Consider the following 27,459-nt stretch of genomic DNA (forward strand, 5'->3'; position numbering starts at 1 on the left):
AAAGCGACGTGGGCCTGGATTTGCCGGCTACACAAATTTTCAGCAAGAGTGACTCCGTTCCGGTCCACCTGTGGTAACAGAGACTTTGCACCTGGAAACCTGTACGCAGTATTCCACAGGTGGAGACAAAAGGGGGTGGAATACTTGCTACAAGTACTCACCTTAGAGGGCAAGATAAAGTCGTTCCCAGATCTACAGAGGGAATATGGGTTGGAGGAGTGAGACAGATTTCACTACCTACAACTCAAACACTATATTGGAACACTGACATGGGAATGGATGGCAGAAGATGTGCAAGAAGAGCTAAAGGCAGCATTTTCACTGGGGGCGCAGCAAGAAGTGCCTTTAACCTACCATCATAGACACATTCGAGACACAGCGGCGGAAGTGGATTATTTGCGACTGGCAGAACAGTGGAAAGAGGACTTATCGATAGACATCACGGATATACAGGTGAAGACACATATTTTATCCATCAGACGCTTAACCAAAGCAGCGAGTCAGTGGGAAGTGCAATACAAATTTGTATGTTGCCCCCCATAGAGCTTTCCATTTGGGAATGTCCCCCTGGGGCTCGTGCCCCAAGTGTGGAAGGGAGGGGGCAACATTAGGGCACATGTTCTGGAGATGCAAGGTAGTAGAGAAATTTTGGAGAGATGTACTAACCTATGTATCTCAGATATGGGGCTCAAAGTGGACATATGACGCTGCCCTGCTGTTCGGACACCCTAAACTGGGCATGCCTAGGCTCAAAGGATACATGGAATTTGTGATAAAAGCAACCATCTCTGCAAAGCAAGTGATTTTGGCAGAGTGGATAACAAGGAAGCCGCCTACCCAGCAGTCATGGAGAGTCAGAATGTTGTATCTAATGCGCCTGGAGCGTCAAGAATATTTCACTTTAGACTCGATAGCGGGAAAGAAATTTCAACGGTGCTGGGCACCCTTGTGGCAGACTCTTACACCGGCTGCTCAGAGTCATCTGTTAAATCTCTAGAGACTACCTTGACTGTATTGAAGCGAGAGAAATGATGCTAGATTCTTATGCCTTAAAGTAGAGAGATAGGGGTGGGAAGGGTTAAGATTGACAAGTTGGGGGGAGGGGGGAATAAATAAATGCTATAACCAGATAAGAGATAACTCGATAAAATGCATAACTTTGTAGTTGAACATATCTGTACATGTTTGAACTGTTGGACAGTCACTGTTTATTATATTACTGTGGTTGGTTACAATAAAAAAGATTGAAACATAAACTCCGCTAACCACCTTTATCACATTCTCTGGCAACGAATTCCAGAATTAAATTACACGTTGAGTGAAGAAAGATTTTCTCTGATTCATTTTAAATTTACTACATTGTAGCTTCATCGCATGCCCCCTAGTCCTAGTATTTTTGGAAAGCATGAACAGACGCTTCACATCTACCCGTTCAACTCCACTCATTATTTTATAGACCTCTATCATATCTCCCCTCAGCCGCCTTTTCTCCAAGCTGAAGAGCCCTAGCCGCTTTAGCCTTTCCGCATAGGGAATGGAATGGAGTGGAGGAGTGGCCTAGTGGTTAGAGTGGTGGACTTTGGTCCTGGGGAACTGGGTTCGATTCCCACTGCAAGCACAGGCAGCTCCTTGTGACTCTGGGCAAGTCACTTAACCCTCCATTGCCCCAGGTACAAATAAGTACCTGTATATAATATGTAAGCCGCATTGAACCTTCTATGAGTGGGAAAGCGCAGGGTACAAATGTAAGAAAAAAAAAAAAGTCGCCCCTCCCCTTTATCATTTTCATCGTCCTTCTCTGCACCTTTTCTAATTCCACTATATTTTTTTTGAGATGCGGCGACCAGAACTGAACACAATATTCGAGGTGCGGTCGCACCATGGTTACTGTGAACAAAAAATTGGAAAAACTCCTTGGGTGAATATGGCCTCAAGTATTTTACTGCATTTCCATAACATAAAGAAAGGAAAGAGATAAGGATCTGAATTTAGTTCATACCTCTTCAGTCAACGTGAGTTACATTCAGGTACAGTAGGTATTTCCCTGTTCTCAGAGGGCTCACACTCACCAATGTCCGACTGGCACTGACTAGCTCTCAGGGTCACAAAACAAAATACATTTTTTTTCTCTCTTACTTCTTGCACTGAGCTAGGTGCGGGTAGGGGACAGAAAAAAATCCGGTAGGCCACAGGGGTTGAGGTAGACACTTTTCCTTTATTCCATTAGTTCTAAGAGTCGATTACTCTCTCTCTCTCTCTCATGGAATGGAAAGTACTTCAGCCCAGATAGTTGGAAAAACAACTTTACTGGAAAATGCTGCAACAGGCAGTTTGAAATCCTTTAAGAATAACCCAAGTTAATTTGTAATCCAACTTGATGTCTCTGTACAAATAAGTCACAAGTCAATTTAGGGATATTGTGTAAATCTTCTAATCCAGTTTGTAGCTCCTATGGTACATACATATTTAGATTGTAAGCTCTGTCGAGCAGGGACTGTCTCTTCATGTTCAAGTGTACAGTGCTGCGTACGTCTAGTAGTGCTATAGAAATGATAAGTAGTAGTAGTAGTACATATGTACAACTCCTCCAGTTCATTACCCTGTGCCTGCAGCAATGGTGCCACAAAGAATCTTCATTTTGGACAGACTTCTCTGTCTGTCCACACTCCTCCAAAGTGAATACCTCTCCGGACTACCACCTTTGGTTCCAAACAGACGCTTTCCTGTTCCTGCTCTCAGGCTGGGATCCTCTGCTTCCCATCCAGAGCACTCCTCCACTTCATGGTTACTGCTTTGCCTGGCAGAAACCTCTCCTTGGTTCAGCCTTACAGTCAGATGCACTAAACCTTTACTAAGCCAGCAATGTAGTTTTTAAACCAGTTCTAGCCGGTGTAGGCCGGTCTAGTGAGAAAGTAGTAAAACGAGACATGCACAAAAGGGTTCTCTGAGCCATTTTCCTGTCATGGTAGCAGCTAACGAAAACGGAATGCAAATGATCTAAAAGCTATTATAATGAGCTAATTAGTATTATAATGTGCATACAAGGCAATGAACAGCCGTTTTCCGACCCCATGCACAAAAGCAGTCCCTACCTTTACCGTGGAAAACCTAGCGAGAGCTCTGCACCTCTTGTTAATGCCTGGCTGGGGCTGCTGTGAACTGTTGCTGGTGCAAGAAGCATAACAGGCACTTCTGTGGCAATTTATTGGAGACTGTAGACGGCTATTATACACGCAGCAAAGGGAGAGAAAGAGCAGAACCCTGGAAAGAGAGAGAACTTTCCCCCTTACGCAGAGGTAAAGAGCAAAGATCCGAGGTAGACCCAGGTCTCTCTCAGCCAATCACAGCGCATTTAGCTGACACCAGTGACAGCTAAATGCACTGTGATTGGCAGGCACTTCTGCTTTTTTTTTTTTAATGCAAGAAGCATAACACTTCTGTAGAAATTTATTGGAGGCTGTAGACGGCTATTATACACGCAGCTTGTCTACGTGTATGAAGCCATGTTTGGCATGCGCAGAGCAGCCACGCTTAACGCTTGGCTACTCTGCGAAAGCTCAGCTGACTGACTGGCTTCCCCCCTAGTAAGGAAATTGTATGCAAATGAACTAACAGCGAGCAGCTCATTTGCATGCGATTTCCTTCATGCATGCCCGTTTTTTTTCCAAATCACTAAACAGCAACTGTGGATCGGTAAGGGAAGGGCTCTTTCCATGGCATTCGTGCATCTGGGCCTTAGTTTCTTGAAACTATGCAGGACACCTTCCTCTCCACAAGGGTCCCTGCAGGGGTAGAGACAACCAAAGCAGGGGCGTATCTGAACTGCGGCGGTAGGGGGGGCCAGGGCCAGAGTGAGGGGGCACATTATAGCCCCCCCCCCGCCGCCGCCGCCGCCGCCGCCATTGCCGATCCCCCTCCCCCCAGCCGCTACCATTGCCAACCCTCCCCCTCCGTTGCTCGCTTACCTTCGCTGGCGGGGGACCCCAACCCCCGCCAGCCGAGGTCCGCGTCCTCCTGCCGCTGCCGGCTGCCTTTGGTGCTTTCATTTGTCCATTGAAGCTGGCGCCAACTAAAGTTTCTTTTGACTCTGACGTCGCTGCACGTTGTACGTGCAGGACGTCAGACTCAGAAACATTTTCTGAGTCTGACGTCCTGCACGTACAACGTGCAGCGACGTCAGACTCAAAAGAAACTTTCATCGGCGCCAGCTTCAATGGACAAATGAAAGCACCAGAGGCAGCCGGCAGCGGCAGGAGGACGCGGACCTCGGCTGGCGGGGGTTGGGGTCCCCCGCCAGCGAAGGTAGGCGAGCAACGGAGGGGGAGGGTTGGCAGCGGTAGGGGGGTCCAGGGCGAAATCTGCGGGGGCCCAGGCCCCTGAGGCCCCACGCAGATACGCCCCTGAACCAAAGACCTCATGCTAGCCTCAACAACATTTACTAACTTCAAACTCCATCCCTACTATCATTCAACCACCAAGATCATTTACTTCAGCACTTTCCCCACAAACATTTATTTATTTATTTATTAGTAGCATTTGTATCCCACATTTTCCCACCAATTTGCAGGCTCAATGTGGCTTACATTTGCCATAATGGCGATTGCCATTTCCGGGTAACACAATTACAAATGGTATTGTGTTAAGATGCATACATACATGGTAACGATATGGAACATAACATATGTGGAATAGATCATGGTATAAATATGCACCATGTGCATACAAACATGGTAAGGAAGAATAGATTATGGTAATGCATGAAGGTTCCTGAGTAATAAATTGGATTATAACATACATTAGGTCATTGACTATAGAGAGGCCCTATTCGACATGAGGCTTAAAGTGGTATCGCTTGATCATTAATATCAAAGAGGTTAATCAGTCATGTGATAGGAGTTTGGTTTTGTATAGCTCGTCTAAGTGTTGTTATTTAGTATTTAAGATGGTTGTTTACGGTATGCCTTCTTGAAAAGATCTGTTTTCAATAGCCTTCGGAAGATGGTTAGGTCTTGCGTTGTTTTTATGGCCTTCAGTAGTGCGTTCCATAGCTGTGTGCAGATGTATGAGAAACTGGTCGCGTATGTGGATTTATATTTTAGCCCTTTGCAGTTAGGGTAGTGGAGGTTGAGGAATGTGCATGATGATCTTTTTGCATTCCTAATAGGCAAGTCTATAAGGTCTGACACGTAGGTCGGAGCTTCTCCGTGAACTATTTTGTGGACTAGGGTGCACACTTTGAACGCAATACGTTCTTTTAGTGGGAGCCAGGCATTCTTAATAGGCAAGTCTATAAGGTCTGACACGTAGGTGCATACTTTGAATGCAATACGTTCTTTTAGTGGGAGCCAGTGTAGTTTTTCTCTTAGGGGTTTGGCGCTTTCGTATTTCGCTTTCCCAAATACGAGTCTGGCTACTGTGTTTTGAGCGGTTTGGAGCTTCTTAATGATTTGTTCTTTGCATCTGGCATAAATGGCATTGCAGTAGTCTAGATGACTGAGCACCATTGATTGTACTAGGCTTCGGAATACTTCCCTTGGGAAGAAAGGTTTGATTCTTTTAAGTTTCCACATTGAGTAGAACATTTCCCAGAATTTTCAGGCTGTTTGAGACCGGAAGGGTATAGTCTGGGGTGTTTATGGTATTGGGTTTGTTTACGTTGTATTGTGAGGACAGCATGAGACATTGTGTTTTCTCTGCGTTTAGCTTTAGTTGGAATGTGTCCGACCATTGAGTTCATTATTTGGAGGCTGTGTGTGATTTCATTTGTGATTTCGGTTATGTCTTGTTTGAAAGGAATGTATATCGTGACATCGTCTGCATAGATGTACGGGTTTAGTCCTTGGTTGGATAGCAATTTGGTTAAAGGTGTCATCATTAAGTTAAAAAGGGTTGGTGAGAGCGGTGATCCTTGTGGTACTCCACATTCAGGTTTCCATGGTGTTGACGTTTTAGAGTTTGAAATCACTTGGTAAGTTCTTGCTGTTAAGAAGCCTTTAAACCATCTTAGTACGTTTCCTCCAATCCCGAAGTAGTCTAGAATGTTCGAGAGTATTTGGTGGCTGACCATGTCGAACGCGCTGGACATATCGAATTGTAGGAGTAGCACATTGTTTCCAGTTGCAATTAGTTGTTTAAATTTGGTTATGAGAGTGGTTAACACTGTTTCAGTGCTATGGTTGGCTCGAAATCCTGCCTGTGATTCATGTAGTATTGTGAATTTGTTTAGGTAATTGGTGAGTTGTTTGGTTACCATGCTTTCTATTAGTTTTACTATCAGGAGGATAGATGCTACTGGTCAATAGTTGGTTGTGTCATTTAGTTTTTTCTTTAAGTCTTTGGGTATGGGTATAAGTAATATGTTTCCTTTGTCCTTGGGAAAGAGTCCCCCCTTGGAGCTGGGCTTCTCACTCTCCCCTTACAACCAGTTCCCTCCTCCCAGTGACTCTAGGGAGGGGTCCCTCAGCAGCTGAGTAATCCCCATTATAATGGTGGATTACATAAGTTTGTAGCTGAAGCAATGAAGGTGTGTCAGACTTGAAACCTGGTTTCCACAGTTCTCAGCCCACTACTCTAACACTTATTTAATAATATATTATTCACTGCCTTTATAAAGAGATTCACCCAAGGCAGTGTAGAAAAGATATAGCTTGACAAACAACTTATATTGTTCACAGTAACAAAATTAAAACTGTAGTAATAGCAGCAATAATATGATACTGTATCACTACACATTAAAAAAAAAAACCCCAGCACAGTAGAACATTCATATAATAGAAATATGATGCAATGTCAGCAAATTAACTCTTAGCTGTTGAACACAGTACAAGGTATGTGCTAACGCTGAAGGGTAAGGCTACTCCTCCACTCCAAAGCTTACAAACCCCTTCATTTCTTGTAAGAAAGGGTGTATGCAGAATAACAAAGAAGCCTGAAATGAATACAAGATACCACCTTTAGTTTAAACACAATGCATCAGGTTTTACATCACACGGAGGATGTTATAATGGAGACGGGCAAACTTAGGCAATAACCTCTACCAGACCTCTGCATAGATTTATGCAGTTAAATACGACCGAATTTTTAGTATCAAAAGAGAAGTTTGCATTGTTCTCAAATAGCAACGAAGCTAGACCTAACATTTTAGGTGGCCCAGAGTCAACATGGGTGGGCACTAAACATTTTTCCTCACCTGACTCCTTCACCCCCCCCAACGGGTGTGGCATCTCTCTCTCTCCCCCCTCCTCCTCCCCAACTCCTTATGAGTCCAGTATCTCTCTCCCTCTCCTGACCTCTTCACCCACCCACCCCCACAAGTCCAACATCTCTCTCTTGGAACCTGACTCCTCCCCCCTCCTCCCATCTCACAGGCAAGGGGCAGGATATGTCTCGTAATGTGATGCAGTTTTTATACCTGGGTACCAGTGCAGGAACTGAGGGTGGAATCTAAAGAAAAAAGTAACACTAGATTAACCATCATACTTGAGTGGGTCCGAGTCAAAAATGGGTGAGCCTATGCTAATGTTTCCTCTAAGCCACGCAACTATGCACCATTTTTTAAAGGGCCATGCAGCAGTTCCCTCTTGCCGCTGCTTCTGTTCCAGACCAGTAACAGTAGCAGCAAACAATGCTGTAGTCTCCATATGTGCAGCTGCCAGTCCTGCCCCCTCCAATGTCATCTTCCTGTTCCAGGGCAGAGCCGACAGCGCATGCATGGTGACTGAGGCCCCATGATAGATTTACATTGTTTTCCTTGCTCTTGGCTGGAAGAGAAGCAGCAGCAGAGATGGAAGGGCAGTGGGAATGGGAAGGGTGACAGAGAGGAGCAAAATGCTTATAGAAGGAAAAGAAAGAGGACAACTGCTGGATGGAAAGGGAGAGAGAGAGAGAAAACAAAATTGCCCTGTACCCTTTTATCCTTTACCTCTTAGTGTTCTCTCTGTTTGTCTCTCCTATTTAGATTGTGAGCTCTTTGAGCAGGGAATGTCTTTTCGTGTATGATGTACAGCACTGCGTATGCCTTGTAGCGCTATAGAAGTGATAAGTAGTAGTAGTAGAAAGGGAAAAAAAATAGGATAGAGTTAGTGAGAGACTGGGGAATAAGAGGAAGTGGAACAAGAGCCAGGGTGTGGGAAAGATATAGAAAGCTGTAGGTAGACACAATAAAAAAAAGGAAAATTGAAAACTGGATAGTAAGAACAACATAGCAGTGGCCACCCATTCTTGACTCAGGCCCACCCAGCAGCGGTACCTCACATCAATATCCCTCCTCTGCTGCATCCTGGCATCTGTTCGCCCGTCCCTCCCTGTTGTACCTTAAAGGTGCTTACAGTGATTCATTATTGCTGCCTGCACCTACTCCGCAGGCTTCCATTAGCCGAGTTCTGCCAGACAGGAAACAGGAAATGACATCATCGAGGGAGGGACCCGGCCAATGGAAGCCTGCGAGGGCCAGCGCAGGCAGCAATAATGAATCACTGTAGGTGCCGGAGACGCCTGTAAGGTACACCGGGGAAGGATGGAGTTCAGCAACAGATGGGCAGATGCCAGGAAGCCGCGGAGGAGGAGATGATGATGTGGTAGGTGAAAACAAAAACTATAAGTTTTTTTTTATATATATATATCTTGGAGGGGGGTGTGGAATGGTGTGGCATGGAAAGACCCATCTAAATTAACTCTGGGCCCATCCAAAATACTGGGTATGGCTACACCATTGGAACATAGTAACACAGAATGAATTAAATGTGCACAGAGGCAGAAAGACAGACTGAAGAAAGCTGAAAAGAAGAGAGAAAAATTACAAATGGACAAGAAATCTTGGCAACAGAACATGAGAAAAGCAGAAACCAGAGACCAGGAACAACACAATCAGAAAAAGTAAATAGCCAGACAAACAAAGGTATAAAAAAGAATTTGATGTTTAGTTTAGGATGAATATTGATAAAGGATAAGAAATATTTTTCAAAAATGGAAATAAAGTGACATCTTTTTATATTAGACTAATTTTAATTATTTTGACCAACTTTCAGAAACCAAAATTTCCTTCCTCCAGGAACAAGAAACCTTAACAGCAGAGGATATTTTGGCCTTGGAAAGCTAACTGAAAAATGTATTAAGTTGGTCCAATAAAATGATATATTTCCCATTTTTATCTTATTTATATTGTTAATTTGTAATGTTGTTCTTGGAATATGTCAGTCTTTGAGATTTACATCTGCTGTCTTTGTTTTGCACAGTGTAGAGTGCTTTGCATCATTGTTTCTCTGATGTTGCTCTGTATGCAGAATCTGGCATCTTCGGGGGTTCAGTTGAACTTTTGTCTACATATTTCTAATTTTAGAGGTCCTTTTACCAACCTGTGGTAAAAGGACCCCTGTGGTGGCGTCGGCATGCGCATGCTGAGGCCCCCTTTTACTGCAGTAGGTAAAATGCATTGTTTTAAAACTTGTTTTAAAAGGAAATGGCCACGCGGTAAGTGAACCCAATAGCCGAACGGCCATTTCCCGGGGGAGCTATTATCCCCACCTATTTAGAAGGTGGTAACCAGGCAGCACTGGAAATGGTGTGTGGTAGTGGGGGGCAGGAACTACTACCGTACGCCTGTGGTAGTGGGGAACTGGCGCATGGCAAGGCCACAATAGGGTTGTCACGCCTTTGTAAAAGGATCCCTTAGTTTGTGGTTACTTATTCTATACTGGGTGAGGGTCTTTCTGTGTTCTGTGTGTGTGAAAGAGATGTGGTTTTCTGTTAGCATTGGCTGTGCAGGATCAATCTGTACTAACCCGACTTGTTTAGTTTTCCAATAGGTGTATCGATGTTCTACTGCCCATGTTTACTATGTTTACTATGCTGCCTTTTCTCAGGAAGGCCCTTGTTGTGTGATTCATGGAACTTATTGCTATTACGGTATGGCAGATTTGCTCTGCAAGTCTTCACAGTATTTCTGGCAGTAGCATTACTAGGTCGGCTGCCACCCGGGGCGGATCGCCGCTGCGCACCCCCCCCCCCCCGGTGCAGCGGCATCCATCCCCCCAGGGTGCAGCACGACACCCCCCTCCCCGGCGCATCAAGCCCCCTCCCCCCCGGGGTGCATTCTTGGCTGCTGGAGGGTGCAGAGAGCAGCCATGTGCCTGTCGGCTCCACTGGCTCCCTCTGCCCCAGAACAGGAAGTAACCTGTTCCGGGGCAGAGGGAGCAGGGAACCAGCGGAGCCAACAGGCGCATGGCTGTACCCTCCAGCAACGTACACCCACCGCCCCGCCCTTGCTACACCACTGATACCTGGTACTGGATTTAGATCACACCCTTCTCAACAGTAGCTCATGGCAAGTTACATTCAGGTTTAGTAGGTATTTTCCTGTCCCTGGAGAGCTTACAATCTAAGTTTTGTACTCAGGGCAATGCAGGGTTAAATGACTGGCTCAAGAATTCAAGGAGTGGTAGTGGGATTTGAATTCTGGCTTCTGGTTCTCATCCTGCTCTCTAATCATTAGGTACAACTAATAGAGATAACACACATTATCTATAAATAGCTGTACCTAATATTTGGTAACTCCGAGTGGATGTCTAGTAGCCATTTGGCAACCTGCCAAAAATATTGATAGGTAAATTATTTTATGGTTGCCAGTACCCCAGGATTTCTGTTACAATGCTGCTGAACACCACTGTTCATATGGTCAACTGGAATATGTTGGACTGGAGAGCTAGGACTGAGTGATAGCCAAGTGTTAAAGTATGTGCATATATTTCCAGAATATTGTAAATACTATGCTGTTTAATGTTATATTATTTTAGCATGCATTATTTTATTTTTTTTGCACATAATTCCTGGAGTGTAAACAGTGTGCATAATTCATCACTAACAGAACTACTGGGGAGGCAGCAGATAGTGAAGGGATCCTTCCTGGCTATGTTCAAAAGTGCTTGTACAGAGGGAGCAATGTTCTCTCTAAGCTGCACAAAACATCCAGTAGATGAGTAAAACTCAGAGTAGCTATAAACATAGTTAAACTATAAGCGAACAAGTAAGGGAAGAATGCAGAGCATGGTTTATGGAATTTTTTTCCCTGCGAGTGTGTGTGTGTGTATACACGTCTGTGTTTGTATATATAAGAAGTGCAAACAGGGTAATGTAATGGAAAACTATTTTTCACGTCAACCCGGTCCTTAGAGGGAACACGGCTCCTTGGGGCATAGCTACGGACAGGCACAGGCAATCACGGTGGGTGTACTATAATTCCTTCTGCCACCTCTGCTGATGCATAATGTAACTTTTTTTTTTAAACAATGATTTCTACTATTTATAGTTTGCTATGCAAAAGTTACACAGACCCTTGTGCTCAATATTAGTATCACGTATCTTACTTAAGAATCATTTTTTTTTTTCAAAACATATCTTCCTCTCTCTCTCTCTTTGAAAAACATTCTCTTATAAAAATGGAAGTTCACGTTCCAAACATACCTTACAACACCAATCCACTCATGATTCATTAGTATGTTGCAGGCACCAAAACCGCATAAGCGTGTCCCTGCAGGCACAGTGGGGGCACATTACAATGGTAAGCAGCTATGAAAGATCTATAGAAAAATCAAAGGAACACAAAGTACTTTATGTAGGAAGGGTAATTTTAAATGAAAATTGGCTTAGGCAGGGCAATGAAAAAACTATCAGAAAGGGAAATTGTGTGTCTGGGACTGAGAAGTTCAGATGTACAGAGGCACTGGAATAGAACTGGCCAAGAATTGGCAGCTTAAGATAAATAGCAGCTTTGACTTCCAGGAAGCCAACTGTATCCCAGATGTTGATCTTTTGAGTTGTCAGTGCTGCCTGACAAAGGGAAGTACCAGCTGCTGCCACTAATCAGCAAACTACTGCCTGTCCAAAAAAATTCCCTAAAGGTTCTTTGACTTCTAAAGAATGCTATTTATCTCCTAGCGAAACCCAAACAGAAAACACTGTCCGGCTATGTTACTCTCTAAGCGCAACTGAGTTGGGCTTGGGAATTTAAAAAGTTGTCTTGCAATTGTGCAGTATAAAGGTCAATAACTTAACAACATTAACAACAGCTTGAAGATCAATGCAATTTAGGGGTGCATGGATGGTAATAAAGTTTATAAGAGTTTTCTGATATTATTACAGCATGTTTTTCAGTTCTTTCGTAGGTTATGGCTTTATTTTCATGCGAGATTTCAACAAATACTGTTGGAAATAAAAATGAAGTTAACTTTGGGTGGGGTAGATGATGAAGGGTTGGTAATAAGTGTAGAGGTACTCCTCTTTATAGTGTTTTGTTTTTTGAATAATGTTTCTGATGCTTCATATTGTTCCGGAGGTATGATGCAAAAGGTTTTATGAGGTATTAAAGGAATTAAGGGGAGGGGGGAGGGGAGGAAAGATTAAAAGATTGACGAAAGATGTTTCATTTGTGTATACTATGTTGGTAATGAGATGTATCACATGGAATCAATGGAAATTTGATAACATGTATGTTGTGCGATATCGTCAATAAAAAATGTGTTGATTAGGGGTGCATGGATTTTCAGCCTCCTTTCTGCCAAGGTACAAAATGTTATATAGCAATAAAGGAGACTTTTTTCATTAGTACAGAAAAGATGGCATGTTTATTTATGTGATATATACCAACAAAAAAATTGTTTCAAATTGACACTAGAGCCATAATATTCGTGTCCTTATGTAATGTTAATCATTAAATAACTGGAACCTCAAATCTCCTGATTCAAAGTTGTTAGATCTTTCTGACATCTTTTCATTTCGAGTCATTTATATTCCGTTCTTTCATTTGTATATAAGTCTAATGGGGGGGGGGGGGGGGGATGTTTTAGAACTGGTGGTTTTTCTCCTTATAGTTTGGAGTTTCTTCCACTGGTTCAGTTTTTTCCCCCTAGTGGGAACCGATGATAGAAAAGGACTTATAAGTGATATGGGAAATCTAAAAGATTGTAAAACCCTCTATCAGAAGATTTGAGGTTCCAGTTATTTAATGATTAACATTACATAAGGTCTTCTAAAACACACAACAAGAGTTTAAGAGGACATAAATATATAATAGCAAAAACAGAATATCCTCTTGTCAGCAATATAATTGCAAAATTGTATTTAGCTGCATAAACAATACCAGACTCAATTGTCAAAAAATGGAGGAAAAGCCTCAACAGACTCAGGGGTCCTTTTACAAAGACACGCTGAAAAATGGCTTGCGGTGGTGTAGGCGCAGGTTTTGGGCGAACGTCAATCCATCTTTCAGCGTGCCTTTGTAAAAGGACCCCTGAGTCTGTTGAGGCTGAGCATTCTAATCAGATAAGTTTTTTTTTTTCAATTTTGAAGGTTAGATGTTTTGATATGACTTGGAGGGTTTTTTTGCCAATGATTTATTTATTACATTTGTACCCCGTGCTTTCCCACACATGACAGGCTCAATGCGGCTTACATAGTAACAATAAAAAGAATTACAAGTCGTAAGAAGAATATACAATTTGTAGTAAACATAATATTAATGGGGTAACGGATAAGTAAATTGAACATAGGAGGAATTAGGTGTAGAAGGAAATGGGCGTTATGACGACAGCAAATGTTCCTATAAATTAAAGGCAATGTGCCTATAAGAACGGAGTCTGTTGAGGCTTTTCCCTCCATTTTTTGACAATTGAGTCTGGTACTGTTTATGCAGCTGAATACAATTTTGCAGTTATATCTGTCTTGTCGTCCCCCTTCTCCTCCCCTGCTAATTCCAGGCTTCGTTCCTTTTCCCTCGCGGCACCTTATGCTGGAATGGACTTCCTGAGCCTGTACGCCTAGCTCCATCTCTACCTGTTTTCAAATCTATGCTGAAAACCCACCTTTTCACCACTACTCAATTCCCCTATCCTTGTTCCTTCTCACCCAGTACTTTCCTCGCCCTTAATTGTCTTGTCTGTCTGTATTTCAAAACTTTACGGAAGTTGTATTCTGTGATATATACCAGCCATTCTCAGGGTCAGAGAAAAGGCAGAACAGGGGTTGGGTGGCACTTATCTGTACATTTTAAAAATGCATACTTAGTGGCACATATACACACTGGTGTAACTTTGTGTGTATCTACTTCTCATGGGGTAATTTCATAACAGGTACATAGCGCTCATGTTAAATTTATCAAACTGTTGCATTTATTAAATAGGAGGTAGTGTTCTATTGTGGATTAAAAACTGGTTAAAAGATAGAAAACAGAGAGTAGGGTTAAATGGTCAGTATTCTGAATGGAGAAGGGTAGTTAGTGGGGTTCCCCAGGGCTCTGTGCTGGGACCACTGCTTTTTAACATATTTATAAATGACCTGGAGATGGGAGTAACTAGTGAGGTAATTAAATTTGCTGATGACACAAAGTTATTCAAAGTCGTTAAATCGCGGGAGGATTGTGAAAAATTACAAGAGGACCTTATGAGACTGGGCGTCTGAATGGCAGATGACGTTTAATGTGAGCAAGTGCAAAGTGATGCATGTGGGAAAGAGGAACCCGAATTATAGCTACGTCATGCAAGGTTCCACGTTAGGAGTCACAGACCAAGAAAGGGATCTAGGTGTCGTCGTCGATGATACGTTGAAACCTTCTGTTCAGTGTCCTGCTGCAGCTAAGAAAGCAAATAGAATGTTAGGTATTATTAGGAAAGAAATGGAAAACAAAAATGAGGGATGTTATAATGCCCTTGTATCGCTCCATGGTGCGACCGCACCTCAAATGTTGTGTTCAATTCTGGTCACATCTCAAAAAAGATATAGTGGAATTAGAAAAGGTGCAGAGAAGGGCGATCAAAATGATAAAGGGGATGGGACGACTTCCCTATGAGGAAAGGCTAAAGCAGCTAGGGCTCTTCAGCTTGGAGAAAAGGCGGCTGAGGGGAGATATGATAGAGGCCTATAAAATAAGGAGTGGAGTTGAACAGGTAGATGTGAAGCGTCTGTTCATGCTTTCCAAAAATACTTGGTCTAGGGGGCATGCGATGAAGCTACAATGTAGTAAATTTAAAACGAATCGGAGAAAATATTTCTTCACTCAATGTGTAATTAAACTCTGGAATTCATTGCTAGAGAATGTGGTAAAGGCAGTTAGCTTAGCAGAGTTTAAAAAAGGTTTGGACGGCTTCCTAAAGGAAAAGTCCATAGACTGTTATTAAATGGACTTGGGGAAAATCCACTATTTCTGGGATAATCAGTATAAAATGTTTTGTACATTTTTGGGATCTTGCCGGGTATTTGTGACCTGGATTGGGCACTGTTGGAAACAGGATGCTGGGCTCAATGGTCCTTTGGTCTTTCCCAGTATGGCAATACGTGTCTTTCCTACCTAGGTGCCTGGTTGCAAAATTACCTTCTGGAGGACAAGGCAGCCTCAGCAGGTTTTTCTTTTGTTGTATTTGCATTTCTTTCTTTCAGTTTGAAATGATCAAAAGGAAAGACACTGTACAGCTGAAACTCTCTGCTCCACTTCAACTGCATCAGACAATGCTTTGCTGGTGTTTGCTGTTTCCCCTCTGGTTTCTGGTGCTGCTGCAGCTTGTGCAACATGATTGTAGGTTGACGTGGAAATTTCTTTGAGCATGAAGGTCCCAAATATGCCAGGAATATCCTCATGGTCAGAGGAGCTTGGTGGAAGCTTTTCTGTCCCAAGGTGGTTTGGGGCCCCTGACTTCGGAACACCCTTGATCATGAGCTCTGTTTTATTTATTTATTTCAATTTATATACCGTATCTTATTGCAACTGCAAAACAGAACGGTTTACATATGTGTTCTGCAATACCACTATCTTATATTTCATGACCATGTAACTCAAAATCCTTCTGTAAAACCAAATGTATATTCTCCTCTCATTTCCAGTATCCATGATGTATTGTAAGCCACATTGAGCCTGCAAAGAGGTGGGAAAACGTGGGATACAAATGCAATAAATAAATATGTAAAAAAATACAACTCAAGCTAGAAATCTTAAAGAGCTCTGATTTATCGTGTAATTCCATCACCAATACCTTTAGAACTCTTCAAGAAGTTTAAGGAAAATTATGGGGTTTTTTTCATAAAGATGGTTTTTCACCTATTAGTAAACTTTATTACCTACAGATTCCACAAGGAACCTCAAAGGAATCTGAAGTCAGGGATAAGAGCCTTGTAGAAGTTTCTACAGATAGCCTGGATTTAACAAATTTTCCTAGAGAATTCTGATTTGGAATCTAGCACAGCTATATTACTGGTCACATTTCTGTTCGCAAGTGGACAGGAGTTATTTAGTTTTTAAATTTATGTTCCACAACATTTATAATTTTAGGCAGATTACAAACTCACATAAAAGCAAACATACAAATCCAAATTAATACACAATTAATAACAAAACACAGAATATTTAGTACCGCTTTCTACATTTCACAACTATCACCAATGGCAAAAGTTCAGCCACAGAAAAAAATTATTTAATGTTTTGCCTCAGACATAAATGAGACTATCACTAAAAGCTTGATGGAATAAAATTATTTTCAAAGCCTTTTCAAATGTTTCTAAATTCTTCATAGATTGGAACATATTGCCTTTTCATGCACAAAGTTTCAGTCCTGCATCATAGATAGGATAATTCTGTATTTCAGGAAAAAGGGGGTTTCTTTTTACGGGAGCCAAAATTTGGATCTTTCTTGAATTTTTTCATACTATGTAGGGCCTTAGGAAGAAGTTCTTGGCTGTATGCCAAGAGATTTCAAATCTTGGGCCTACATTTGTGGTTTAGTTCCCTTGCAAATGTATTGTCACTACTTCTTCAGTTCATTATCCCCTAATTCTATAAAAGCCACCCAAAACACATCTCCAACACGCCCTCCTTGAGTTTTAGATGAACTGCATTAAAAAAAAAAGTCTTAAAAATGAGTTTCACAAATAGCAATTTGAATGTTTTTGTAAAAGCAGAAGTCCATCTTCTGCTTTGTGCCTTTTTTGGGATGTTTTCCAGTTTCAAAAATGAGCCCCGTAGGATATTAAATTTGTGTTACAGAAAATTACTACTACTACTACTTATCATTTCTATAGCGCTACTAGACGTACGCAACGCTGTACACTTGAACATGAAGAGACAGTCCCTGCTCCACAGAGCTTACAATCTAATTAGGACAGACAAACAGGACAAACAAGAGATAAGAGAATATTAAGGTGAGGATGATAAAATAAGGGTTCTGAACAAGTGAATAAGGGTTCGGAGTTAAAAGCAGCATCAAAAAGGTGGGCTTTTAGCTTAGATTTGAAGACGGCCAGAGATGGAGCTTGATGTACCGGCTCAGGAAGTCTATTCCAGGCATATGGTGCAGCAAGATAAAAGGAACGGAGTCTGGAGTTAGCATTGGAGGAGAAGGGTGCAGATAAGAGAGATTTACCCAATGAACGGAGTTCCCGGGGAGGAATGTAGGGAGAGATGAGAGTGGAGAGGTACTGAGGAACTGCAGAGTGAATGCACTTATAGGTCAATAAGAGAAGAAAATACTGCAACTTATGCCCAAAAACCTGTGAAATGAAGTTTTGGATTTAGTTCATCTTCAGTCCTGGATATGATGATAACAGGAAAGGAAAGTATGGTCAAACAGCAAAGTTGCAAAAATGTATAAGCATAACCAAGAAGAGCTTGGAGAACAATAAAATGCTGCTTAAGTGTGCTTTATGATACATACCCAAATCTTTCTTGCTTGCCTTTCCAGTTTCTCGACTCTTTTTCAACACAGCCTTTAGCATTTTGTACTTCTATTCCTAGGGGGAGGAAAATTTTTTATTTTTAATGAGTGTTCACTGTTGGTAGTACATATGTTTAAACAACCCTAATTGTTATTTCTTTGTTAAAAATAGAGGAGATTTATTAGTCAGACAAAAAGACATCACGCATTAAGAAGCTATAATCACTTTCTAAGTCAAGATACATCAAAGCAAGTAGTGATGCCAAACAGAACATTTAGAACTGTATATTCACAATGATTAAGAGATTTGTGTCTTGCTATAAAAAGGAAACTTTGTTTCTTTTTTTTTTTTTTTAATAAATCAACTTCAGCCAATAGTTAGGACCAGTGGATACAGCTGGAAATGTAAAACTTTAGTTGCCATGAGAGCTGAAAGATAAATCCTCTTCCCTTTAGTCAAAACATTTCTGCAGTTGAACACACAGCAGACATACAAAGCAACCATACAGAGAGAAGTGAAACACACTCTCACCAGTACCTTCCTAATATAAATCTAATAGAGTTACAAAGAGAAAAAAAAACCCACTGTGCGACCACCAGGTTATATGTACAAACGTAGAGGCCTTTTTTACAGAGCGGAGCTAATCCCAACACAGGCTTATCACTCACTATTCCGGAAGTATTGCCGGCCCAACTCTGCTGCCAGCGATAGTTCCGGGTGAAGCACATGCCATTTCCGGGGGGGGGGGGGGGGGGGGGGGACCCCGGAAATGGTTAATGCGGCGGTAACCTGTCGGTAATTGGCCTTTACCACAAGGTTACTGTGGGAGCCCTTACCACCACCTCAACGGGAGGCGGTAAGGGTTCCTCGCCGCATGGTCACACGGTAAGAGTTTTATTACCTCATGGCCATTTTGTTTTTGGGGCTTTTTACCTGCTGCGGTAAAAAGGGCCCTGGCGTGCAGGAAAAATGGCCCCCACTGCTACCACAGGGCCCTTTTCCCGCAGCTTGGTAAAAGGACCCCTTAGTATATTAAAAAAATTCAGTCATTAAACCAGGGCCACGCTATTAGTAGCCCTAGATGGAACAGTCCATTCAAAGCCTATTGAAAATTAACAGGTAAAAATCATTTATACTGTGCTCTACTGCAGTACCACAGAGTTGTGTGCACCACATCCAGTAATGCAGTTTTGAACCAGTAATGTGAAGAACTGATGAGACAAGATCTCTGAGTGAAGGAATATGTGAGAATCCGTCAGCACTTGTGGGAAAAGAAGCAACAGAATTTGCAAGAGAATAAAAAACTTTAAAGAAAACTCCAAAAAATAAAGAAAAACAATTGGCTAAAGCGCAAACACAGAGGAAAACACAGAGAATTACTTCAAACATCACAAGTAGATCAAAACATAACATAGGAATAGTTTAGATGACAGGAACAAACCTAAAGATGTGAGATCGATAGCCATAATCTCCTGTACTATGCTGCAATTAAGATGGTTTCAAGCATAAGAAAAAAGAAAAGAAAAAAGGTAAAATAAGCAAATGCAGATTTTGTAGCACTGAACTATAAGAGGTTGCATATCTCATCGCTATATATAAACATGCTAATATCAGAAGGCCTGTATTTAGAAAAGCTCAATCAAGCTGGTATGTGTGTCTCATCCACTGGAAACTGTGTAAATACTAATATTGATGCACCAGAACAAAATTCAGGGGCGTAGCCAGATACCCAATTTTGGGTGGGCCTGGGCCCAAGATGGGTAGGCAGAAGAACCCTGCCTCATTCCACAGATGATGTGGTCTCTCCTCTCACCTGCATGCCATATGGTCTCTCAAATATCCTCCCTCTCCTGCATACCTTTTAAATAGCAGATTTTCACCAGCAACAGGCAGCAATTAATACACACAGCTGATGTTGGCTCCATACCCTTCCCTCTGATGCAACTTCCTGTTTCTGCCTAGGCAAGAATACATCAGAGCGAAGGCTATGGGGCCGGTGCGAGCAGTATGCATCAGTCACTGCTCACTGCGGGCGAAGATCTGCTATTTACAAGGTATGCAGGAGGGACAGTTGTTGTGAGTTTTCGGATGGTGGGGCTTCGGGATCCCTGCCAGCCACATTATAGCTATGCTGGTACTAGGTGGGCCTGAGCCCAAAGTGGGTGGGCCTGGGCCCACCTTGAGCCGAAAGTGGGTGGGCCTGGGCCCACCCAAGCCCACCCTTGGCTACGCCACTGCCTCAATAGATTGTGAATAATAAATAAGCTGATCACCTGGCACATTCCCATTCCTTCTAATGAAAACCTAGAAAACAAAGCTGGACAATGTGGTAAAGGAGAATGACAAGGAACTGCATTGCTAATCAAAGTGTTGATAGCAAGCTATTTGGAAAAAGAAGATCCTTAAGCACCAAAAGTACAAGCAGACTAAGAAAATTTGACAGAAAGATACAGAAATTTAAAAAAAAAAACTTCCATGCATATGTTGCTCATACATATTACACCATATAAGCAACAGGTCACACCTCTTTCAAAATGGCTTGTGTGTTAGTTTGGTGCATACTATGCTGGGAATGAACCAAACCCATTTGGAAATACCGTCAGAGGTCATATAGTTCCCTGTCTAGGAGAGGAAGCTGAACCAGGTCTAGTTTTGTCTCACTGCATGACATAAGGACTTGCTCTCGTACACATGAAGTTATAGTATACCCCGATGCTCTGAAGAATATCCGATCTCTTGTGTTGGACAGAGACACTTAATAATAGTATATATCCTCCGTTCATTCAGATAGCTGCCATAAACTGACTGACCACGTGTGAACCTTCTAGTGCTAAATAAGAGGCCCTTTTACTAAGGCGCATAGGTGCCTACACACGTCCAACCCGCGTCAATTTGTAACTACCGCCCGGCTACCGCGAGCCCCGGGCGGTAATTCTACTTTTTAACGTGCGTCCGAAAATATTTTTTTCCACCGCATGGCACTAACCAGGTGGTAATTGGCAGTGCGTGTGCTGACAATTACCACCTGGTTAATGCGTGAGCCCTTACCGCTAAGTCAATGAATGGCAGTAAGGTCTCAGGCCCCCAATTTTTATTTTGCCACACGTCCATTTTCGGCCAAAAAAAAAAAAAAAAAAAAAGAGGCCTGTTTTGCAGGCACACTGAAAAATGGACCTATGCACATCCAATACACACGTCTACAACACCACAGGCCATTTTTCAGCGCACCTTAGTAAAAGGACCCCTAAATCTCTCTCTTCTATTTAAAATACTTGTAGGCTACTTTCCAAAAACCAGAAAAAAACATTTTTTTTAAATTCACCCAGCAATTTCCTCCCAGTCCTTTAGTTTTCCAGATCAATTGGAACCAACTTCTATCAGGCATCAGTGCAACTACACAAAGTATTTTTCCCGTTCTTATAATCTTCCCTAACCCAGTCAATGTCAAGATATTACTTAGCCAGAAACCAGAGGCCATGATTTCCTGTAGAAAAGCATCATAGTTCCAGCTAACAGGTATCCTCATTTAGTAATCAGTGGGAATTTCCCTCCTCCCAGAATTGTAAAGTCTCTCTCTATAACTTGCAAGCAAATACAGGGCCCAAGAATTAATCCCAGGTTTCCACAATCATATTCTTCCAAGAAACAACCCACTCGCTGTTCCTGGCTTATTAGTGCCAAATCTTCTCATGTAGGGAATAAAACAAAAATGAACCATAAACAAAAACTATGGCAGTCAGCACATACAACGGATATACTTCTAATGCCATGGGTATGATACAAAAAAAAAAAAGAGTCGCATATTTCCTGGAGGGTAGCATTATGTGGATTTTCTCCCAACAGTGAATCACTTTTTAAATGCATCCTATTGATTATCCCTTACATTCTTATTTTTGTTTTTTTTTCCCAATTATATTTATACTCATGGGTTGCTGGATTCATGGAAAAAAATAAATATTCTCTCTACTATCATTGAATCTACTTAAATTAGCCACACTTCTACAAATCCCATATGCATGAAACATACAGCTAATGAGCGTTCTTACGTATTCAGTTTAGCATTACCCTCCCCCTATAGTTTTAATTATACATTTGTAGTATATTAGATTAGTTGACACCATTTGCCTTGCCTATTACTCTATTAGATTTTTGCTTTCTCTATACATTGCAAAATTTATACCACAGCTTATTTCAATATCTTTTATATTCTTAATCAATTTTTTTTAACATACTATTATTTTATTACGACTCCCCACTCTTTCTGCTCACCACCACTTGTTTACATTGACTTGGGGTCTGAAGGAATATGTGGCAGTCAGTTTGTTTTTCTGTGTTGCATGTAGTGCTTAGAAGAACTACTCAGATCCAGGTACACATAGGCCAAACTCAAGTTAGCTTCCATCTTTATTAGCAGAAGCTGACAAAAACTTTTGAATATGTAGACCTTTCAGAGACAGAGTGAATATCAACAATTCTTCTAAAAACTGCTGTTTTCTACAAAGTTTCTATATCATGAATATTTTTTCTGGTGTTCCAAAAACACCCACAGACAAGAGTGCCAATGAAGACAAAACTCCTCCTTGTAGAAAAGTGTCAGAGAAAAAAGGACAAGTGAACTATGAAAAGAAATCCTGAAATTTCCTGGGCAAAGACTGGTCCGACTCCTCCCTGCCTACCATATTACCTCACCAACTTCATGGAACCTGAATGAACAACCCATGAGAGTCCTGGAGGGTAAGAGCTAGATTCTAAGCATTGTTTGTAGGATAATCAGGGAGACCCTGCTTTTTGTTTGCACATCAACTCTGAAGATCTCTAACAAAGCAAAAAAAAACTTTTCTGTACTAAACAAGTCATTATATGGCCCTTTTACTACAGCTTAGCATGTTTTTATTTATCGGTTTTTATTATTACCTTTTACTGTTTTAGTTATTTTGTATATTATAAAATACATGTTATTGTTAGAATTATGTAGTACACAATGAAACTTTTGTGAGATCTGGTAGCAATTTTGATGTTTATTTATTTATTTTTAGTTGTGACCTCTGATGCAAGGGGTATTCCCCCGAAACATGGCCCCTTGTTGGGTCTGTAGATAACTGTGGTGCTCACTAAAGACTGATCTTCTACCCAACTGGCCGCAGAGTACTTTTGGTCCATCCCTATGCTTTTGCTTTGCTGGTGTTTGTCTGCACATAGGGGCTTTTTTTTCTTTTTTGCTCAAATGCTAAGAAGCCCATAGGTATAAAATAAGTTTCTTTGCATAGAGTCTTTTACGAAGCCACGGTGGTGTTTTTTGTGTGCACTAAATGCTAGAGATGCCCATAGGAATATATGGGCGTCTCTAGTGTTTAGCAAACGCTTATTTTTAGCACGCTCCAAAAACGCTACCACGGCTTAGTAAAGAGCCTTCTTAGTGCACATGCTAAGCTTTAGTAAAAGGGTCCCTATATAACTTGTGATTGTAGTAATATAATAAAGATTAGTCTGAAGTGACTTAAGCCATACTGGGCCAGATCAATGGTCCATCTAGCCCAATATCCTGCTTTTCCTTTGGATTCCAAATTTTCAGTATTTTTTTCTATAAATTATCCTTTTGCCAAACATACATTTATGCCACCAGAACAATCGTAATGTCCTAGAAAAAACAAGGTGGGATTTGAGGTGGAAAGACCACCATAAGAAATCCATGTGCTAAAAATACAAGTCCGCCTACATGGAAACACAGAGCTCTCTCAAGACACTTGGCTAATTCTGAACAAGATAAATTCTTTGGAGTGTCTGCCTGAATCAGATTTCCTCTTGAAGCAGCATAGATAATAGGCTTAAATCCAAAACAAAAGTCTGCTGGCACCAGAAAACACTAGGAGACGCCAAAGAAAACTTTGCTCCAACTAGTATGAGCATCTCTTGAAGCAAGAGACTGTTTCATGTACTAGCAACAGCCTTGGTCAATTCTTACAGAATCACTCAATCTCTAAAGTAAGTAAAGCAAAAGACAAACTATCAGAACCTTCCACAGCTTCGTGCTGATCTGCTCCTGATGGAGGGCAAAATGTGTTCCTTAACTCCTTCGTGCTAAAGGACAGTCATCATGGCCTGTTCTATCCAAGCTAGTTCTAGTAGCCCCCTACAGTCTGAAGAAAGATTTTTAAAAGTCTTAAATTTAACACATCCACTGCTGATGAGACCAGAGGTAAAACTGGAGGAAGTGGACTTCAGCATCAGAAAGGAGGGAAACTTTGCTGACTGGTAATAGAGAGAATGAATGACCTATTGCAACATCAAACAGAGATCGCCTGGTAGTGACTGCTGCAGGAGTGTAATTACAAAAGAAAAATAAAAGCATTCTCCACATTCCACATATAATTAAGGTTATGAGGCTAAACCTGGATAAATTACTGTAATATCTTCTAGCAGCCGAATGGTTGGCTCTTAACCAAAGTTCACTGGGAGGAAAACATATGGCAAACCACATCTTTGAACTATTGCATCATTTCTTTTAAATACTGCTGATATCAAACCTCAAGCATTCCCTCAAAAGCCTTCTTAATAAAGTTGAAACTTAACTAGTAAGAGGTATTAGTGCTACTGTGCAGTTCTGCCCTCTCCCCCAGCTCATTTTTCTTTTTTTTCTTTTTTATTCAGTTCCTGTCCCTTCTATGGTGAAATCTCTGTCTAGCCTCTTCCACTCTCTTCTCCCCACTCTGACCCCTTGCACCCCATCCCCTTTTTTCAATGTGAGAAAGGCATTTCATTGGCGCGCCAAGTCACTAACAGTAGTGGGGTATTTTTTAATCAGTAGTAGGGGGACTACTGCACTGATGACACTGAGGCGCTCCTTTCCTTTGGCAGCCTGAAGGCAAGGGCTACCCTGGGTCACCTTAACAGCAGTGTCTCCTTCTTGTCCCACTCACAAAGTTATTAAGACTTCTTGAATTAAAGCAAATACTATTTATGAAAGCCTCTTATTCATTTTATTTAAAAAATGTGTGTGCATCTTAAAATAATAGACTATTAGGCTGTTATGGATTGTTATTTATCTAACATGCAAAATAACCCATAGATTATATATAATTTGTAACATCGTTACATAATTGGGAAAGATTTAAAACTTTACTCTCACCAACAGTAGATTTATTAGCTGAAAAACTCTGTAGACACACATGAGTCTACAAGCTAGAATTTGGCCTTACAGCATCAGTTGTACGTCTACATAATTAAAAATGTAATTGAAAATTTGTACAGACTGACAGCCCTTCATACTTTGAACTAAGCAGTCAGCTGCTGCTCAGTAATAACTTATAATTTCAGCTAAAAATGTATTTGTAATTAGCTGGGACATGACAGCTGCAAGTCCCGTGGGGGATGGTTGCATGTCAATCACACACATGAAGCAAAACTCTGGGCTACAGGAAGCCATGATTGCTAAATCAGGCAACCCCCAGAGAACTCTCAGTTGTCACATAATGACTTTCTTACAAACAAGAATTTAGCTACAATTATAGCCATCCAGCTGCCCAGCAATAAAACAACTCCTGCCAAATTGCTATTTTTCAAAAGACGACCTTCAGCATGATGTACCAGTTTAATTATTTGTATTGCATTCTACACTTATAATATGTAAAGACTTACATGAATTGATTCTATGATTTAAAGGCCAATAAGGAGTCAGAGAACTAGATATTCAGGGAAGTCAGGTAAATATCTTATTCGCTATCTAAGTCTGAAAAGCAGCTCCTCATGAACCCAAATGGAGGCAAATCTACAGAAAGGAATTTCTTTATGCAGAGTCTAGACCACGTTCCTTGGGATACGATGAATGGATCTGCCTCATTGAAATATGCATTGCTCCTATTCAGATATGCAAAATCATTCTGATGCCATTAACATCTGGAATGGGGAAGATAAGCCACACAGAGCATGCTCAAGAAGAGAGATCAGTAAAGTCATCAAAATTTACCTACACTAAACAGCACAACCTTACTTCATTTAAATTCATCCATATAGAATTGTTTCAACTCTGACAACCGAGGGTTTCATTGAATGAAAAGCTCACTACAGGTTTTACTGCATTTCAGCAGGGCTTAGTTTGAACTGGCAACCTCAAAGCACTGTTGTTCACCTGTAAGAAGTGTTTTCATAAGAACATAAGCTTTGCCATATGGGACAGACCGAAGGTCCATCAAACCCAGCATCCCGTTTTCAACAGTGGCCAATTCAGGTTACAACTACCTGGCAAGATCCCAACACAGTACAATACATTTTCTGCTGCTTATCCTAGAAATAAGCAGTGGATTTTCCCCCCAAGTCCACCTTAATAATGGCTTATGGACTTTTCTTTTAGGAAGGTATCCAAACCTTTTTTAAACCCCACTAAGCTAACTGCTTTTATCACACTCTCTGACAAAGAATTCCAGAGTTTAATTACACGTTGAGTAAAGAAATATTTTCTCCAATTTGTTTTAAATTTACTACTTTATAGCTTCATTGCGTGCCTCCATTCCACTTCACTCATTATTTTACAGACCTCTTATCATATCTCCCCTCAGCCGCCTTTTCTCCAAGCTGAAGAGCCCTAGCCGCTTTAGCCTTTCCTCATAGGGAAGTCATCCCATCCCCTTTATCATTTTCATCGCCCTTCTCTGCACCTTTTCTAATTCCACTATATCTTTTTTGAGAGGCGATGACCAGAATTGCACACAGCAGGATTAATCAGGCACAAAAGTGGGTGACATCACCACATTACCAGTATACAGCAGCTCTCCCAGAGTTCAGAACTAATGTAAAGTTCTAAGCATACACAGCCCTTCACACACGCACAGTGATCTCCTGTAGCATACCAGGGGTGGGGCGATGGGGGCGGCGGCACTGATCTTGGCTAATTTTAAAGCTCAAATCTAAGGCAACTCTCAGTAGGGTGGGACAGACTATGTACCTGATCAATCCTGTGGTCTACGGAAATCAGCTGTTACAGCTGGTAACAATGCTTTTTCCTTCAACAAGAAGGGCCGAGTCAGTAACACAAGTGGGTGATGTCCAAGCTTAGGGCTACCCACATATTTCCATGTCCAATGAACAAAAACAAAAAAAAATAATACAAGAGTTGCTACATCACAAAGGCAGATTGGCCAGCATAGCTTGACCAGCTTTACTGTAGCTTGGTTCAAACAGTGTGAAGTAACAATATGTAGTGACAACCCTGTAGCTTATTTATAAATTGTATCCAGCGATACCTACTTTAGAGCCACAGTAGCTACAATGGCCCTAAATTTGGTGAAAGGAGACACTAAGGGGCAGATGATCAGAAGCAAACGCGGGTGCTGGAGGCTATTAGCGCCATACTAGCACCCACGCTTGCTACTGCCCCTTGATCAGAGACCCCAAGTGTATGAAACAATGTGCTCACAGGCTCTGAGCACAAATAGCATGCAAATGCATGATAAACAGGTATTTTATTATTCCTTCCCAATGATCAGCAGGCAGCACGCCAAACATTGGTGCGCTGTCCAGGGGCGTATCTGGAATCCGGCGGTAGGGGGGGCCAGAGCCAGAGAGGGGGGGCACATTTTTGCCTCCCTTCCCCCCCCCCCCCGCCGCCGCCGCCGCCGCCGCCTCTCTCCACCCCCTCCCCGCCGTCAACCCTCCCCCGCTGCTTACTTTTGCTGGCGCCGAGGTCCCGACCCGCAATCTCCGTTTTTCGTCTTCCTCCGTGGCCATGCTTCCAGGAAGTAACGCTGCAGTGCTGATTCGTTGACTCCAGTTCGACGT

General features: G+C 41.8%; 1 protein-coding gene and 1 long non-coding RNA gene across 2 annotated transcripts in view; one reads left to right on the forward strand and one right to left on the reverse strand.

Moving 5' to 3' along the window:
* Positions 1 to 27,459, reverse strand: part of TANC1 (tetratricopeptide repeat, ankyrin repeat and coiled-coil containing 1) — a 296,811-nt gene that overhangs the window by 197,027 nt on the left and 72,325 nt on the right. Inside the window, 1 exon segment of the mRNA XM_030209133.1 lies at positions 17,688 to 17,763. Coding sequence (XP_030064993.1) covers positions 17,688 to 17,748 — 61 coding nt within the window. The 5' untranslated portion in view covers positions 17,749 to 17,763.
* Positions 5,114 to 25,790, forward strand: LOC115473925. The gene is made up of 3 exons (XR_003942779.1): positions 5,114 to 5,248; positions 15,387 to 15,397; positions 25,780 to 25,790. It is a non-coding gene; the product is annotated as an uncharacterized LOC115473925 (long non-coding RNA).

The sequence above is a fragment of the Microcaecilia unicolor genome, chromosome 7, assembly GCF_901765095.1.
Source record: "Microcaecilia unicolor chromosome 7, aMicUni1.1, whole genome shotgun sequence".
Classification (NCBI taxonomy): Eukaryota; Metazoa; Chordata; class Amphibia; order Gymnophiona; family Siphonopidae; genus Microcaecilia; species Microcaecilia unicolor.